General features: G+C 49.8%; 4 protein-coding genes across 4 annotated transcripts; 3 read left to right on the top strand and 1 right to left on the bottom strand.

Annotated features, from left to right (window-relative positions):
- Positions 1-137: 137 nt before the first annotated feature.
- On the top strand, positions 138-1,384 carry BKA67DRAFT_566156 (class I glutamine amidotransferase-like protein). Its single transcript, XM_046102857.1, has 2 exons — positions 138-1,081; positions 1,153-1,384. Exons 1-2 carry the CDS (start codon positions 487-489, stop codon positions 1,275-1,277), a joined length of 720 nt encoding a protein of 239 aa, XP_045959027.1. The 5' UTR covers positions 138-486; the 3' UTR covers positions 1,278-1,384.
- A 2,503-nt stretch (positions 1,385-3,887) lies between these two features.
- Positions 3,888-5,537, top strand: BKA67DRAFT_288879 (carbon-nitrogen hydrolase). The gene is made up of 3 exons (XM_046095997.1): positions 3,888-4,276; positions 4,324-4,918; positions 4,979-5,537. The coding sequence occupies exons 1-3, from the start codon at positions 4,119-4,121 to the stop codon at positions 5,195-5,197; spliced, it is 972 nt and encodes a 323-aa protein (XP_045959026.1). The 5' UTR covers positions 3,888-4,118; the 3' UTR covers positions 5,198-5,537.
- A 29-nt stretch (positions 5,538-5,566) lies between these two features.
- BKA67DRAFT_566152 (DNA polymerase gamma) lies at positions 5,567-9,601 on the bottom strand. The gene has a single exon (XM_046102856.1). It carries the CDS (start codon positions 9,354-9,356, stop codon positions 5,877-5,879), a length of 3,480 nt encoding a protein of 1,159 aa, XP_045959025.1. The 5' UTR covers positions 9,357-9,601; the 3' UTR covers positions 5,567-5,876.
- Positions 9,602-12,119: 2,518 nt separating this feature from the next.
- BKA67DRAFT_288576 (uncharacterized protein) lies at positions 12,120-14,448 on the top strand. The gene is made up of 2 exons (XM_046095994.1): positions 12,120-13,799; positions 13,950-14,448. The coding sequence occupies exons 1-2, from the start codon at positions 12,326-12,328 to the stop codon at positions 14,141-14,143; spliced, it is 1,668 nt and encodes a 555-aa protein (XP_045959024.1). The 5' UTR covers positions 12,120-12,325; the 3' UTR covers positions 14,144-14,448.
- The last annotated feature ends 283 nt before the right edge of the window (positions 14,449-14,731 follow it).

Below are 14,731 nucleotides of genomic sequence, written 5' to 3'. Positions count from 1 at the left end.
GGCAATGCGACCAATGGGAGCGACTCCTTCATAACTTACGAGTCACCAGTAGGAATCACTCCAGACGCTCCACTACGGAGTCATGCATGCTACATCTTGTCTAGTCCAGTCCTGACGCAGCTGAAGTGGAGTTTAGACGTTCTTATGCAGACCTGCTCGTGCACACAAAGTCCTATTCAATACGTACAGATTGCTGGAGAAAACATTCCGCCAAGAGCACTCCAGCATCTCCGTCACTCCGAACTCATCAACTATGAGATTAATGCGTAGGGATACAAGTTGATATCTATAAAGAGGGCGATGTCCGCCTTCCAATTGATCTGTCTTTTTGCAGAACATCATCCAACAACATCATCATTCATCTATAACAAGAGCTCGCTTCCACCGTTTCTGTAATCAAACTTTCACCACCCTACAGATCCATTTAGTCGCTTACCACTCTTCAAAACATAACCATCACAAGTACGATCAACTATTTGATCCACTATGTCGCCAGCTCGTCGTGCTTTGATCGCTGTTACCTCTGCGCAGGCCAGTCTTTTCAACGGCAAGGAAACTACCGGCGTGTTCATCAGCGAGGCACTACATCCCTACAATGTCTTGAGAGCCGCTGGATTCGAAGTCGACCTCGCTTCGGAAACCGGCACTTACACACCCGACTGGCTATCTCAGCAGCCGGACTTCCTCAGTGGTGACGATCTTGCAACCTGGAATGACACCAACAGCGAATTCCGCCAAAAGCTCGACAACATGCCCAAGGCTGCGGACCTAGACGGCTCAAAGTACGGTCTCTTCTATGCCTCGGCTGGCCATGCCGCGTTGATCGATTATCCCACTGCTTCTGCTTTGCGCAGCGTTGCTGAGCAGGTATGGGCGAACGGCGGTGTTGTCTCCTCAGTCTGTCACGGACCCGCTATCTTCGCCAATATGATCGACCGCACAACCGGTGAGCCTCTGATCAAGGGAAAGAAGCTCACAGGCTTCACCACTGAAGCTGAAGACGCCATGAAGATCATGGAGGAGCTCAAGAGCTGGAAGGTGGAGTTGGTCGAGGACATCGCGGCTCGACTGGGCGCCACTTGTGAGTGATATATCCTCCTAAGACATAATCGAAGCTGTCAGAGCATGAATGCTAATGTGGTAAACTCACAGATGAACGATCCTCTGGAATTTGGGATGACTTTCACATCATTGATGGTCGTCTTGTCACGGGGCAGAACCCAGCTAGTGCAGCTTCCACTGCTAAAGCTGCTGTTGAGGTTTTCGAAAAGCTGTAAAAGGTTCAACTATAATCCAGGTCCTTTAGGTAGCGGCGATTGGGAGGCTTTTGTTTAGGGAGATCAGTGTTGTTGCTTTCACGTAGTGGATAATCGAGTAATCAAAATATTTCACTCTATCATTTGAGTTTGTGCTATAACTTAAGGTTGTAAGCTTACAGATCCCCGATAAGGTTAAGGATTATCCTGTAAACCTAATTGAGAGAACTTCGAACACCCCATCGATAGCCGGTAACGCACCTTAAGAACAGCCGAAGTCCCTTGGATTCCAAGAAGGCAGGCCTTATTAATTTGACCAATTCATCCATCCATTGCTATTGTAGCATCAAAACATGCGTAAATCTTACAGATCGGCCCTCGTAGATGCATCGTGTCGCGTAAAGTCGGCGGCTTCGTACTTGTTGATATGGCAGTTATAACAATCCCGGATATCGTAACTGATATCATTAGATCTGAACGCTGTCTTCTACATCGACAATTGAGAATTGGCCATCGAATCGATCTTGCGTCTCGCAATTCAGCACTTTGAAGATTCATTTTAGTATATATTACCCGTCTTGAGCCATTATCTTCGACTTCAGTAGATAACTCGGCCTGGAAGTATATATTTAACTACTAATATTACAAAATAGTTTCGACAAGTCAGCCTCTCATTATGATTTCATTTTGATTTAAGTTCTTTCACAAAATATCTTCTTTCCATACCTTATAGTCCTTTATTAGTAATTTCATCACTGCTCTTTTGCATTGTATTATATCTGCAAAGACATAGACTATCATAGTTGTTATATAACGGAATAGGCCACATACGCGTTCCATTATATACTGGAAGTGGATACTGCGTATTACTGCCGGTAAGAAACTCTCCAACCAATCCTAATCAGCAATTCATCGACTAGTCTAGTGGAAGTGTTGCATGCCTTATTACTATTGAGTTATGATCTTTAAATAGATGAAATCGGTATAAGGTAATTGATACTTACGAGTTATAAGAGGTTGGCACATGCCGAACACAAGTCCGAAGTAACTTTGAATGGTCCATTGGCAGTCAATGCCGGCTTGGCAGCTCCATTAAGACTCGTTCCACCACTTCCGACCTTAAAAAGGATTTCAGTAATGGGACAATCTTAGCTGAAAGACCAAGCAATAAAACAAAGACAAAGTAGGTGGCATAACGACTAGCTACATCCAAGGGGAAAATTACTTGCACGAAACAGGGAAAATTCACTAATTCTGGCATCAGCTCCGCAGTTTAAAGATCTTATTTCTCGTGCGGCACATCTAATAGCATTGAATATATGATAAGTCAATTTGACACCTGTTCATATCAGGCACAAATCCTCCGATTTGCCACGTAGATATGTTGAAGCTTTTCAAAGCCAACGCCAAAATAATTGAAACTTAATTGACCCTCAAGGGAGATTCCGTTGAGTACGACGGTTCCGACACCACTATACCACACGGTACTATTCGGGCCTTGCCAATACAAAGCATTCAGTCCGATGAAACCAATCATCCTGATGCCAAAGGGATAAACCCAGCCAAATTTATCACCAAGTCAAAATCCCAGACATACACGGCCATCAAGCCTACGACTTCGGCGAGCAAATATGTTTTCGACCTGGAACAAATAAGTAACCAAACACAGGGCGCTTTTTAGCTATTTATGAGATGAAGCTTAAACTAGCAAATATACTACCTGACTACGATACTGAACACGTGCAAGAGAACAATTAAACAGCGGCTTTCTAGCGATGGAAGTACCAAATTCTGCCACTAGATTGAAGTCAATAGCAAGGTATTTCTATAGAAATTAATAAAACTCAGCAGCTGACACGAGGAGGACTGATGGCAGTAAGGAGGTGTGAGAATACGGACTAAACACAGTTATAAGTCCATTTAGGGATATGGGACAGACCTTTTGCGCGATATCATTCGAACTTATCACCATTTTGTCGTATATTTTATTTTATTTCTTTTAGACTAAGATAAGTTTATTAGTCGATTAAACGCTGACACAAATTACGAATAAAAGTACTATCATGCGTGCGAAAGTGAAGCAGATAAGCGACGAACACCACAGCGGGCTAGTATACTACAGTGCGCGAGATGGCCATCTTAGTATCAAGGGGCAATGCGGTTAGAAAGATCGCGTCTCCCCACGTCTTTCAGCACAGGGTCAACTCAAGGACGAGCGGAAACACGTGGTAGATTGCTTTAAGCAGATGGTATAACGTGCAATCGGTAACCGGATATCTTGGGCGCAGCACTTCAAAAGCGTTGACATAGAACATACTGCAGAAACACCGAGCTTGTTCCACTCTTAGCTGCACTTGGGAATTCAGAACACGGAAGGAGTTTGCTATCGGACTGGACATGGAAGGAGTTTGCTATCAAGTCGATGGAGCCTAGCCTCTAATTGCGGGGTTATGGCCAGAGAATCACGGTATCTTGCACGCATCTGGGAGGACTTGGTTACGTCAATGCATTTACAAGTGTCTAGAGCCAACGGATACCAGCTCTGACACAGCTTGTTGGTGGTTAAGATCTTCGTATCTGTTGTTCAAATGCGGGGGGGGGCTCTGCTGTCACTGATGCACAGGCGACCCAAGCTAGAGAAGCTGTGGTTCATACTGCAAGTATCGTCTAAGTCAACATGCGGAGATCTGCTTCTCCTCCTTGACTAGATGCGCTTCCCGGAGTAGGAAGGTATTGTTTATAATAATGCGTCTATCGCCGATGATATTTTTTTTTACATATAAAAACTACATGTCCATCGTCGCCTCTGTTTGATACTATTGTTCTTACAGGACAGAGCAAGTTTTCGGTCCCCTCTTCGCCATGGATAAAATCGTCAAAGTCGGGGCTGTTCAAGCCGAGCCCGTCTGGCTGGATCTAGAGGGAAGCGTTGATAAAACGATTGCTTTGATCGAGCAGGCTGCTTCTGATGGAGTTCAAGTGCTGGGCTTTCCTGAAGTATGGATTCCAGGGTATCCCTGGTATGCATGCCCTCTCTTTGTCGTCTTCCATCGTGCTCATGCATTAGGCATAGGCAAATGTGGACATCACCTGTCATCAACAATGGAGGCTGGGTCCACGAATACATGGCCAACTCTATGGCTCGTGACTCTCCCCAGATGAAGCGCATCCAAGCAGCCGTTAAGAAAGCCGGCATGGTGGTTGTCCTTGGTTACAGCGAGCGGGATGGCGCCAGCCTCTACATGGGCCAGTCGTTCATATCGGAGGAGGGCGAGATCCTCCATCATCGTCGCAAGATCAAGCCAACCCATGTAGAAAGAACAATCTGGGGTGATGGGCAAGCCGAATCGTTGAAGACAGTAGTCGACACCAAGTTTGGCAAGATCGGTGCGTTAAATTGCTGGGAGCATCTTCAGCCGCTGCTCAGATACCACGAGTATGCGCAAGGTGTGCAGATCCACATCGCCAGTTGGCCGGCGGAGTTCGAGATGCCAGACCCGGAAAAGATCGCCTGGCTCTATCATGAGACTGGTGAGGCGAGCTATCGGGCTAGCCAGTTCATGGCGATGGAAGGGTGCACATTCGTCGCTATTGCGTCACAGATCCTTACCGAGAAGAACCTGGAGAAGAACATGCTCACCGGAAACCCCGTCACAAAAACAGTAAGTCCAACCTATCCCTATTTCATCAAAACAAGCAGCGTCTTAACAGAAGCTCATCAGCCTGGCGGAGGGTTTTCGATGATTTTCGGACCAGATGGAAAACCACTCTGTGAGGCTATCTCCGATGGGGAGGAAAAAATCATCACAGCAGAAGTCAACTTGAGAGACATTGACAAGCCGAAATCTTTCATAGATGTCGTCGGCCATTATGCAAGGCCTGATTTACTAAGCCTGTTGGTAAACTCGAGGGTTGCCAAGCATGTCACCATCAATGAATAGGTTAGAGCTCTGTGACGGGGGTCTATAGGATAGGTGGCGCCCGGTTAGAGATTAGTTAGTCTAACTTTGGACAGTGTTAAACTCAACTACGCAGTTGAATAGACGGCTGTATCATTGATACGGTCATGTAACTGGCCTGGCAGCTAGTTCAATTTACACTGCGCATCCAGTTTTAAACTTGTTGAATTGTTCAATGATACAAGGTTCGCCTTGAGTCGTTGAGTATTAAGCCGCTTATTGAGCACATCTCAAAAGGGTCTGACTAGTCTAGTGGCATCTTTAGTATTCGGCTTGGGCGATATATATACAAGGGCATCAAAGAATTACGTAGTGTTACAGATATAGGCCAGCTCGGGAGATGGAAGAGGTGCGCTTGACGGGTGTTTTTGTAGATTTATATGATTGTACAATAAGTTACATCCGTTGCCGCCAATAAGCGCACAACCACCATGGTATGACCTAAGCCACAACGCCGTCCCTATGCAACCTGATCGCTTTTTGATACCGCTCATCGAGTCCACCTTTCCTCCCATATTATATGCCAGTAATATCTACATCACGATACATGTCCAAACATCGTCCAACATCGTACACGCACAAAAGAGAGCAGCGCGTAGGCTGATGTTGCTACAGCCTGCCTCTTCAAAACTCAACTATCTTATATCGCAACGACAGAGGCTCAGATTCGTGGACCCCAGCCCCTGTTTGACTTTGGCGGCATGCGCTCGAATACCCATTTCTTATTCTTGCCGCCGTCAAAGCTCTTCGTAAACTTTGTGCTCTCAAACGGCTCATACATGTGAGGAATCAGCTGAGGCTGACTACTGTAGGGCAGGATCTTCCTTGGCCGTCCTCTGGCGGAGCCCGTTGCTCCGCTGGCAGACCCCGAGCCGCCTGCATCTGAAGTTGACGATTTCTTCTGGTTCTTTAGAATATCGCGGAGCTCTGCATCATCGTTGGTGATCTGGGCCTTCAAAAAGGACAGGTCGTCCGCGGCTGTCACCTCGTTGAGAGATTCCATGACGGGGACTCGTGGAGTGTAGGAGATGTTGTCCAAGTTCGGCGCGAATTTCTCCGGAACGATCGAGGGATCAAGATATGCCTGTTTACCCTTTTCGAGGAGCTGCATGATATCCAAACTCTCGCCTGGCGGGATAGATGTTGAATGACTGGGCGTAATGCAGTCCATATCGACCTCCTTCCTGAGCACATGATCGATGTCCACCGCCGAGAAGTATGCGCAGGCTTGTGGTAGATCGTTGATGCCTACCTGCTGTGCAAACATAGCCCTGGTCCAGAGGTTGGCGATCTGCAACGCCATGGCTGCCCGGTACTTGTCCTCGTCCTTGACGAGGTAGCGGATTTCGTCATGCACCGTGATGGCAAGGCGGGCGTCGATGTTGAATCGTCTAGTCAAGAAGTCCATACCGACAATGAGGAGGTGCAGATAATCGACACCACTGGACTGGATAGCCCAGTTGATACGACTGGTTAAGAAGCCACCTTTGCTGACGAAGCGACCCATCAAAGCCTCTGTAATGCCAGCACCAAGCACGGGAGTGCGAGGCTTATCTTGCTCGGCAAACTCCTCAAGCTTGTTGAAGACGAACGACTCGGTACCACCACGCCAGAAGGCTCGCTTGTATAAAGCCTTTCGATTTGTCTTGGTACCCTTGGTGGTGGCATAGAGCTTGCCGGCAGTATCAAGTGTCTCCGTCTCCGAAAGGCCCGGATTGAATTGTCGGAGAAGCGTGGCAGCAAACTTTAATCCCGCGCCATATATGCGACCGTAGTTGAACACCTTTGCATCGTTACGGGTTATGCCGAGGATGGATGCCGTTCGAGAATGCAGATCTGTGCCTGCAGCCTTTGTGCCTTCCAGTGTCATGAAGCCGATGGCATTGCCGCCGTGTAGCTTGAAGATCGCATCACCAATGACGCTTGCAATCCACAACTCCTCGGAGTCGACGTCAGCTCCCACGAAAGTATAGCCTGGCGGTGCTCGAACCATGGCCTTTAATTCGGAACCCACACGATTCTTCTTTGCGTTACTAGCTGTAAGCCATGTGTTCTCGACAGCTCTTCGAGTGATTGTTCCCATGGGAATGATTTGGGGTAGAATAAATCCTTGCTTATGCGGACTCTTGCCGCCGCTTGCCGATCCTGGTATCTTTTCGTTATTGTAAATGACCATTTGCGACATGATTCTGTCACGAGCGCTGATCCAGTAGGAACAAGAAGCGTTCATTTCGAGGGCTTCCTTGGCGAGGGCATATTCGGAAGATAGCGTTCCCTTGTCAAAGTATGTCAAGTAACCCTTGGCCAAAGGATTCGCACACCGTGCAGTAGGACCATCCTTGTGGGGTAGTTTGAAGTAGAAGTTGTTGCGATCTTCCTTGAGCGCCTCGATGGGCTCGTCACTTAGGTCGCAACGAACAAGCTGGGTTTCCCTGTATTTCGACATGTCGGCAACAGGGACCCTGAATGTCCACCCATACTTGTCCGACCAATGTAAAGGATATCCATCCCACATGAGCCTGAGCAACAACGGCGCTATGCGTGTCCTGACGGAGATATTGATTGGTTCGTCCTTCTTTGGGAAGAGGTCCTTGTACCATTTCGGCATCCCAGGCATCTTTTGACGAGCGGCAGGCCTTGGAGGGTCGCCCTTCTTCTTGCCCTTGACCATCTTGACTTCCATGCCAGACCAATCGAGTTGCCTCAGCCAAGGGTCGTTCTCCCATGTTTCCGAGTCGTGTTTCACTTCTAGTGCCTTCTCCGTCAGCCCTATCAGCCGTTCTGTGACGGCATCGGACAGCTTGTGATATGTTGCCTCTGCGTTGGCGATATATGCATCCCAGGATTCGTCGACTGGTAGAATGACCGACGACAAGTGCCGCAACGCAGCAAAGCTGACTGGATGCGGGCATGTCTCCAAGAAATTTGGGAACACAATTTTGTAGACCCTGTGAGTCACGGCGACATCGGCGGCGCAGTAATCTAAGAGGTGGTCAAGCTTGCCCAAGATCTCGTCCCGACTCGATCCGCCAAAATCGTCCCGAGCAGATTTATCCAGAGTGACGTCGAGGTGGAACTTTGCGACATCTCTCAGCGAGTTGATGGCACTTCTCTCGACCCAAAGCTCCTCCTCCTCTTCCCTAAAGTTGGTGCTGGCCAATAAATTCGCGAGATCGGCACTATCTGTCTCCTTGGAGATCTTGTCCCGCAACTCCCTGCTCTTTTTGTGCTTCATCCATGTAGGCCGCTGTTGTGAGCACATGCCATTCACAGCTACATGCAGAGACATGGTGTCGAGGAATGAATTTCTGGTCTGCTTCAGGTCGTATTCCTCCAGAATTCTTGCTCTGTCGTATCCAATATTGTGCCCTACAATGATTCTATCCTCGGAAGGGTCTCCGAGTGGAATCAGGTGTTTGTCGTCTTGAGACTCGCCGAGAAGCCATGGTGACAGCCAAGCATACCATGCGTTGGGACTCATTGCGCAGGCCATGACGGCGAAAGAGCTCTCTTTCCACATGACCTCGGTGTCGAAACAGAGGAGCTTGTCGTCGGGCGCCTCAACAGGCTCAGATCGTCCATCAGCGTAGTACTTGGTCCAACCACTTCGGCGCACCCATTTCCTCGGTCGCGGAGGCGCATTATCTTTGGCAAACTGCTTTGCGTAGGTGAGGAATGGCTCGGCGCAATCGACGCCTAGCTTGTGAAAATGTTCATCGAGGGTCCGCCCGTGTATTGGTGGTACATCGAAGGCAATAGGGGGGTTGTTGTCGGTGTTCTTTCCGAGAAGATCATGGCGCCGGAGGTGGTCTCTTGATAGCTCAACCAACTCCTTCGGCGCCGGGGTGTTTCCACCTGGAAAGACCTGATCGTAGACATGGGCGCTGAGATGCTGGACGCCGATCTCATTGAATCTGGCCTCGGATTGTTTGGCCAGACTTTGAGAGGCAAGCTGCTCCGGGATGGGTTCCGGCGATGGATGTGCGGCTGCGACTGTCGATTGCCATCGCGATTGCGACGGTGGTGATATCCATGCTTGCCGTTGTCCACGTCTCTGGCTATGCACCGCTCTGTGTCGGGCCAGGCGCACGAAGGTCGCAGTGGATGCGCGCCTGACGTGACACCCTGCATGATTAAGCATTGCTAACTTGTTATTCTGCACATGGCCTTGATGGCGGAGGAGGACGTCTGGGGCCAAGGTGTCTGTCGAATGTGGCACCGGCGATTGGAATCAACATGGATGACGAGATAGATCATTGTGTCACGGATAAGGGGCTAGTCATGCTAAAGATTTTCGAGAACGAGTGGACTCGTTCTGGTACTGGAATAGGTTACTCCAGACCTGCGGATTGCTTGGTAAGTTACTAAGGTTAGTTATGTACAGCGGTGAAAAGTGGGACGCGACCGCCAGCTGCAAAACCCTGGGACAGTCTTGGTAGCCAAGGGACTACTACTATACGTAAGTATGGACAAAATCCCCCACCATGTACATATACTACATGTGTGTAGCCTACAGTATCTATATGGCATGCATGTGCTTTGTTCTGGCCAGCGAAATGCCATATTGTAGTCCGTCTACAGTACGGTAGAGCTGGACTTGCCATACATGGCCGTATCTGCAAACGATCTGACAATACAGCACTCCGTACACGTACACGCTTGCGAAAGGACCATGCCTAAGTATGACCCACACTGCAGGGCATACGTGCGGAAATCCGAAAAGAGCCCACCACCTACCTACTGTAGGCACTCGGGCTAGTAAACAAACTCGTAAGTACCATGAAATTGACAATGAGCAAGACATGACCGTGACATGCTTCAACAAAATCTCTGCGAATCCGTAGGTCAGATAAGACAGGCCGCTTTTCCAGCCCAGCAGCTCGGTCGAGCCCCGCTGTGGAGAAGGGGGGGGGGGGGGGGGGAGCTTCCCGTCGCCTGCAGGGATGCATCCATATGATGAATGCACTGGAAAGGTTCGCGTGTATGGTAACTTACTACGTATGGTATTGCTGTCGTTCCAGGGAAGGGCCACACTACGGTACCAAGTATGTACATACTGTAATCTGCGAAGTTCTGAGTTAGCCACAGTACGAACACACCAAAAGGGCTCCGTAACCAACTCGGCCGCATACATACCTATGTAGCTAACCTTAGTGCGAAATACAAGTCCAACTAGCTTTGGCCAATTCTGTCGCGTTCTACTGTGTACTTTACCTGTTGTTATTGCGAAATATGTACAACAGGCTTCCAAGCAGGCTGTTTTTATGCAGTTGGTATCGTACCCAGCCGCCAAAACAAGTGTATACATTCGTGGAAACTGCCAATTATTTGGGTCTCATCCTGTTCTCTTTGCCATCTTGACTTTCAAGCTTAACCGTGCCTACCATGAACGAGCATACCTGGAGACAGCCTGGTTAGCCTGGGACGTCACCGTAGTAATGAGAAGCACTTGAGCAAGTGGCGCACGAAACTCTATACCTCGCTACTTCTTGATAACTGAGTCGTCTGGGCCAATGAGCATTTGGGCGTAGTCATGGCGTCTGGGAGAACAAAATCTGAACGTGTGGCGTACATTCAGCTCTGTCTAGGAGTTTGGGAATGTGAGATTTCCAAGGTCGATGTGAGGCTTCGGGTGTGTCGTACCGAGTCTGATGACTCCAGCAGCACTATCGGGCCAGCTGTGCCATGGGTAACACTTCCGAGACACACAACGCTAACCCTGCTGAACTCCGCATTTGGTACTACCAGCAACTCACCTTTTACAGCCATGGACAAAAAGCCTCCTAAACTCGCATTGGCAAAGAAATGCGAGCTGTCCGATGCCACCTCCCAAACTTTGCAAATCATGTAACCCAGCTCCGATTTGGTTTGGCCACTCGCTACAAGACTGACGGCCGCAGCCATTGCTAGCCAGCAAGCGAAAAGTATCTCTCTGTTACAGGGTACCAGAATCCACCGCATTCGGGCGCCGACGCTGCATGGTACTCAAAAGTACTTTGCATCTTGCGACGTGGGCATCGCATGGGACCTATATCACACCACAGTACGGATCCGTACACTCACCACATGTACGTTAGTTACTGTATGGGATGACAGAAGGAAAGGCTCCCCATGCTACAAGCTCCATGCTCCATGCTCCATGCTCCATGCTCCATGCTACATGTTACATGCTCCAATGCTCCCATGCTCCAAGGCCGCCGCATGCCTGGCCCTTTTTTTTTTTCTCTCGTTTAATCTACGAATGATGTGTTCCGACATGGCCGCGGTACAAATTTTCAGCGTTGCGTCTTTCCGAGTACGATGGAGGCATATCGCCCACCCTTGGAAAATGATGATGAATGATCAGGTTTCTTGTGCATTGCTTTTGCGACCTTTCCATGGTGCTTCATAATAAGCACTTGTTATAGTAAAGAAAGGCGGTTCAATCCTCAAAGCCCAACACTTTTGTAATTAATTCTAGTTTCTACACACATTCACATTCACATTCGCATACACATACACGTACACGCTTGCAACCGACGCGGGACTGTGTATAAGACCACAAGCTCAGATGAACCTGGCTTCCGTTGGGTGTTGTTGTTGTTGTTGTTGTTGTAGTTGTTGTTGAACATTCGACCAGTAAACCACCAAAGCCACCAATATTCACCACCCAGAAGACGCACACGTGCCTGCCGAGGACATGACAGCAAAACAGCATTTAACACGGTCGACATCGGAAGAAGCATCCATATCCAAGACAGCTTCCAGTGGGCATGAAGCGCAGCAAGGACCAAGTCACAACTGAACATCTTTTTGACTCGACACATTTTACGACGACTGGCGAGATCACAAAAGAAAGCCATTCTGCATCCACATGGCCGCAAACTATGGCCACCAGATCGATGGCTTCGAGAGCTTTTCAGGTATATATTGACATTTCTTAGACTCTCCCGGTTGCATTTCGAAAAGAAAAAAAAGAAAAAGACTGAATCAATCCTGTTTGTTCTGACTTGAGATTCTACTCCGACGGAGATATCATCTGACTGTAACTTGTTATGATTTCTAGATGATATAGCTCTGGGGGACCATCCAAACACTGGTGGTGACGGTGACGGCGACAGGCTCGGTCTCATGTCTAGCGGCGCCGCCCTGAATCCTTCGCCTCGGAACTTGCAAGCGTATCGGCCGCTCGAGTACAACTTCAGTCCACTCACTCCGTTCTCCGGGGACAACGTCAATTTGTTGTTCACGAGTTGTGCTGCCCCGAGTTCTCTCCCATCGTTCCCAGATACCTTTGGTTTGTCCATGCTCGGGCCAGACAACTTGAATCTGGGGCTGAACCTGGACCCGAACCTGGACCCGAACCCGCCCTCGAGCGTAGCACTAGATTCTACTTTTATCCCACATAGCGCCTTCGATCCCTACCAAGCGCCCGCCTTGCCACCACCAACCGCACCCACAGCAGCAACGACGAACTTCGACAACGACTACAGCCCGTTCGCGTTCGGCGGTATTGACAGCGACGGCCAGTCGTCGCGGATGCCAGTAAGCGGAGAAGTCACACATCCAGGGGACGCGAACAGCAGTTATTTTGGTGGATTATCCAGTGCGGGCGTCTGTCCATTTGCCCCGCCGAGGATCAGCGGCGACATCAACGCCAACCAGCAAAACAATCCCTATCCCTATCCATATCCCTATCCATATCCATATCCATATCTCAACCCAAACCCGAGTCCAACTCCAAGTCCAAGTACAAACTCCATCCGGACCCCGACGCAGACGCCGACAACACGATCGAGTTGGCCCAACTCCTTCACCAACATCTGGCAGCCGTTGTTCCCTCAGTTTCCTGCACCACAGCCACAGAACCCATTCCCGCCAGACAACTCCACAGGAGCAGGCTGTAGCCGCCATCCAAACAGCGACGACTACGTTGCTGCCCTGTTGACCCGCGACTTCTCGTCTCCCTCGCTGCCCTCGCACGGTAACAGCCCGACGGGCCCCGAGACCCAATCTGCGCAGTTTCCCCATCAATACCAGGCCGCGAACCTCGAGCCCACCTCACTGCTGCAACTACAGCTACAGATACCACCCAACCATTACAACATGCCTCCCCGCCGCGATTCAACGACGTCGAGGGGCCCGCCCACGGCCGCCTCAAGTAGGCCTCGAAGGCGATCGAGCGTAGCCAGCACAATTGACCTCACCTCGCCCAAGATAGAACGCGACGGCGAGTCGCCCTCCGGCGTTGACCCTCAGACACCCATGGCCCCGCCTCCCTCCAGAAAGCGATCGCACACCGCCGCCAGCACGACGCCGCAGGCCACCTCCCGGCGACCCTCGGCTTCGGCGAGGTCGCGGCCCATGAAACCGTTGCCCCCGAAGCGTAAGGCCTCCAAGCAGGAGGATGCGGACAGTCTATTTGGCGATTCGTCGTCCGTGCTGGGCCCAGACGACGGCGACGATGACGTGCTGGACCTGACGGGCACGAACGAGGTCCCGCCAGAGCTGCTCAAGCCCAAGGAGGACAACCGCACCAAGCTCAACAAGTTCCAATGCTCCATCTGCATGGACGAGGTATCGGGCCTGACCGTCACCCATTGCGGTATGTTTCTCTTTCTTTCGTTCTTTCGTTCTTTCGTTCTTTCTCTCTTTTTCCCAATCTGTTTCCTTCTTTTTCTTTTCTCTTGCGAGGCTCTAGTTCTTCTTCATTGTCATCGTCATCGCAACAACTGCTGACAAAGGGACAATACAGGCCACATGTTCTGCTCAGAGTGCCTACACTCTGCCCTGCACATCGACCATATGAAGAAGACGTGTCCCATCTGCCGGCAAAAAGTCGACATGAAGGCGAGGCCCGGGCAGAAGCAGCCGAAGAACTCCTTTTACCACCTCGAGTTGAAGCTCATGACGTCGAACCGGAAAGGAAAACAGCCCGTGGGCAGGTGAGATTCAACACTATTGTTTTGTTTTTGGTTTTGTTTTTTGGGGCGGGAGAGAAAGTGAGAACCCGCCGAACGAGATGAGAGGACTGGCACACATTGCGGTTTGCAGTTTGCATTTGCATGATACTAGGCGTTCTTCATTCATGGGGCGAAAAGGGAAATGATACCCCCCCCCCCAAAGTATATCGGCACAGGGAGGACAGGAATGACAGGAATGACATTGGACGGCAAGGAAGTACCATGTCCGTAATTGAGATACTTATTCAGAGCTATTAACTGCTGTGCTCAAGAGGCCGCTTGACGTACAACCGGGAACATACTTCGCCCTCTGATGTCAAAATGAGAATCCGTGTAGCTTGTATCATCATGTCCACATGCGAATTCTATCCGTCACACCAACGCTGCGACTTCTAAGCCGTTGCATACGGTCCGTCTCTGCGTCCAATCGTAACAACCTGCCTCTGCCTCGGCCTCTGATCATCCCGGTTCAGGGAACCTCCCTCCTGATCGACATCTCGAGTTATTATTCTAATACCCCTCGGGATCCCAGTCTGGTAGTTTCTAGAGCACTCTTCTATTATCGAGACGGCCA

The sequence above is a fragment of the Truncatella angustata genome, assembly GCF_020726525.1.
Source record: "Truncatella angustata strain MPI-SDFR-AT-0073 chromosome Unknown BKA67scaffold_4, whole genome shotgun sequence".
Lineage (NCBI taxonomy): Eukaryota > Fungi > Ascomycota > Sordariomycetes > Amphisphaeriales > Sporocadaceae > Truncatella > Truncatella angustata.
The sequence above is the reverse complement of the archived record's forward strand: the minus strand, read 5'-3'. Positions and strand labels throughout refer to the sequence as shown.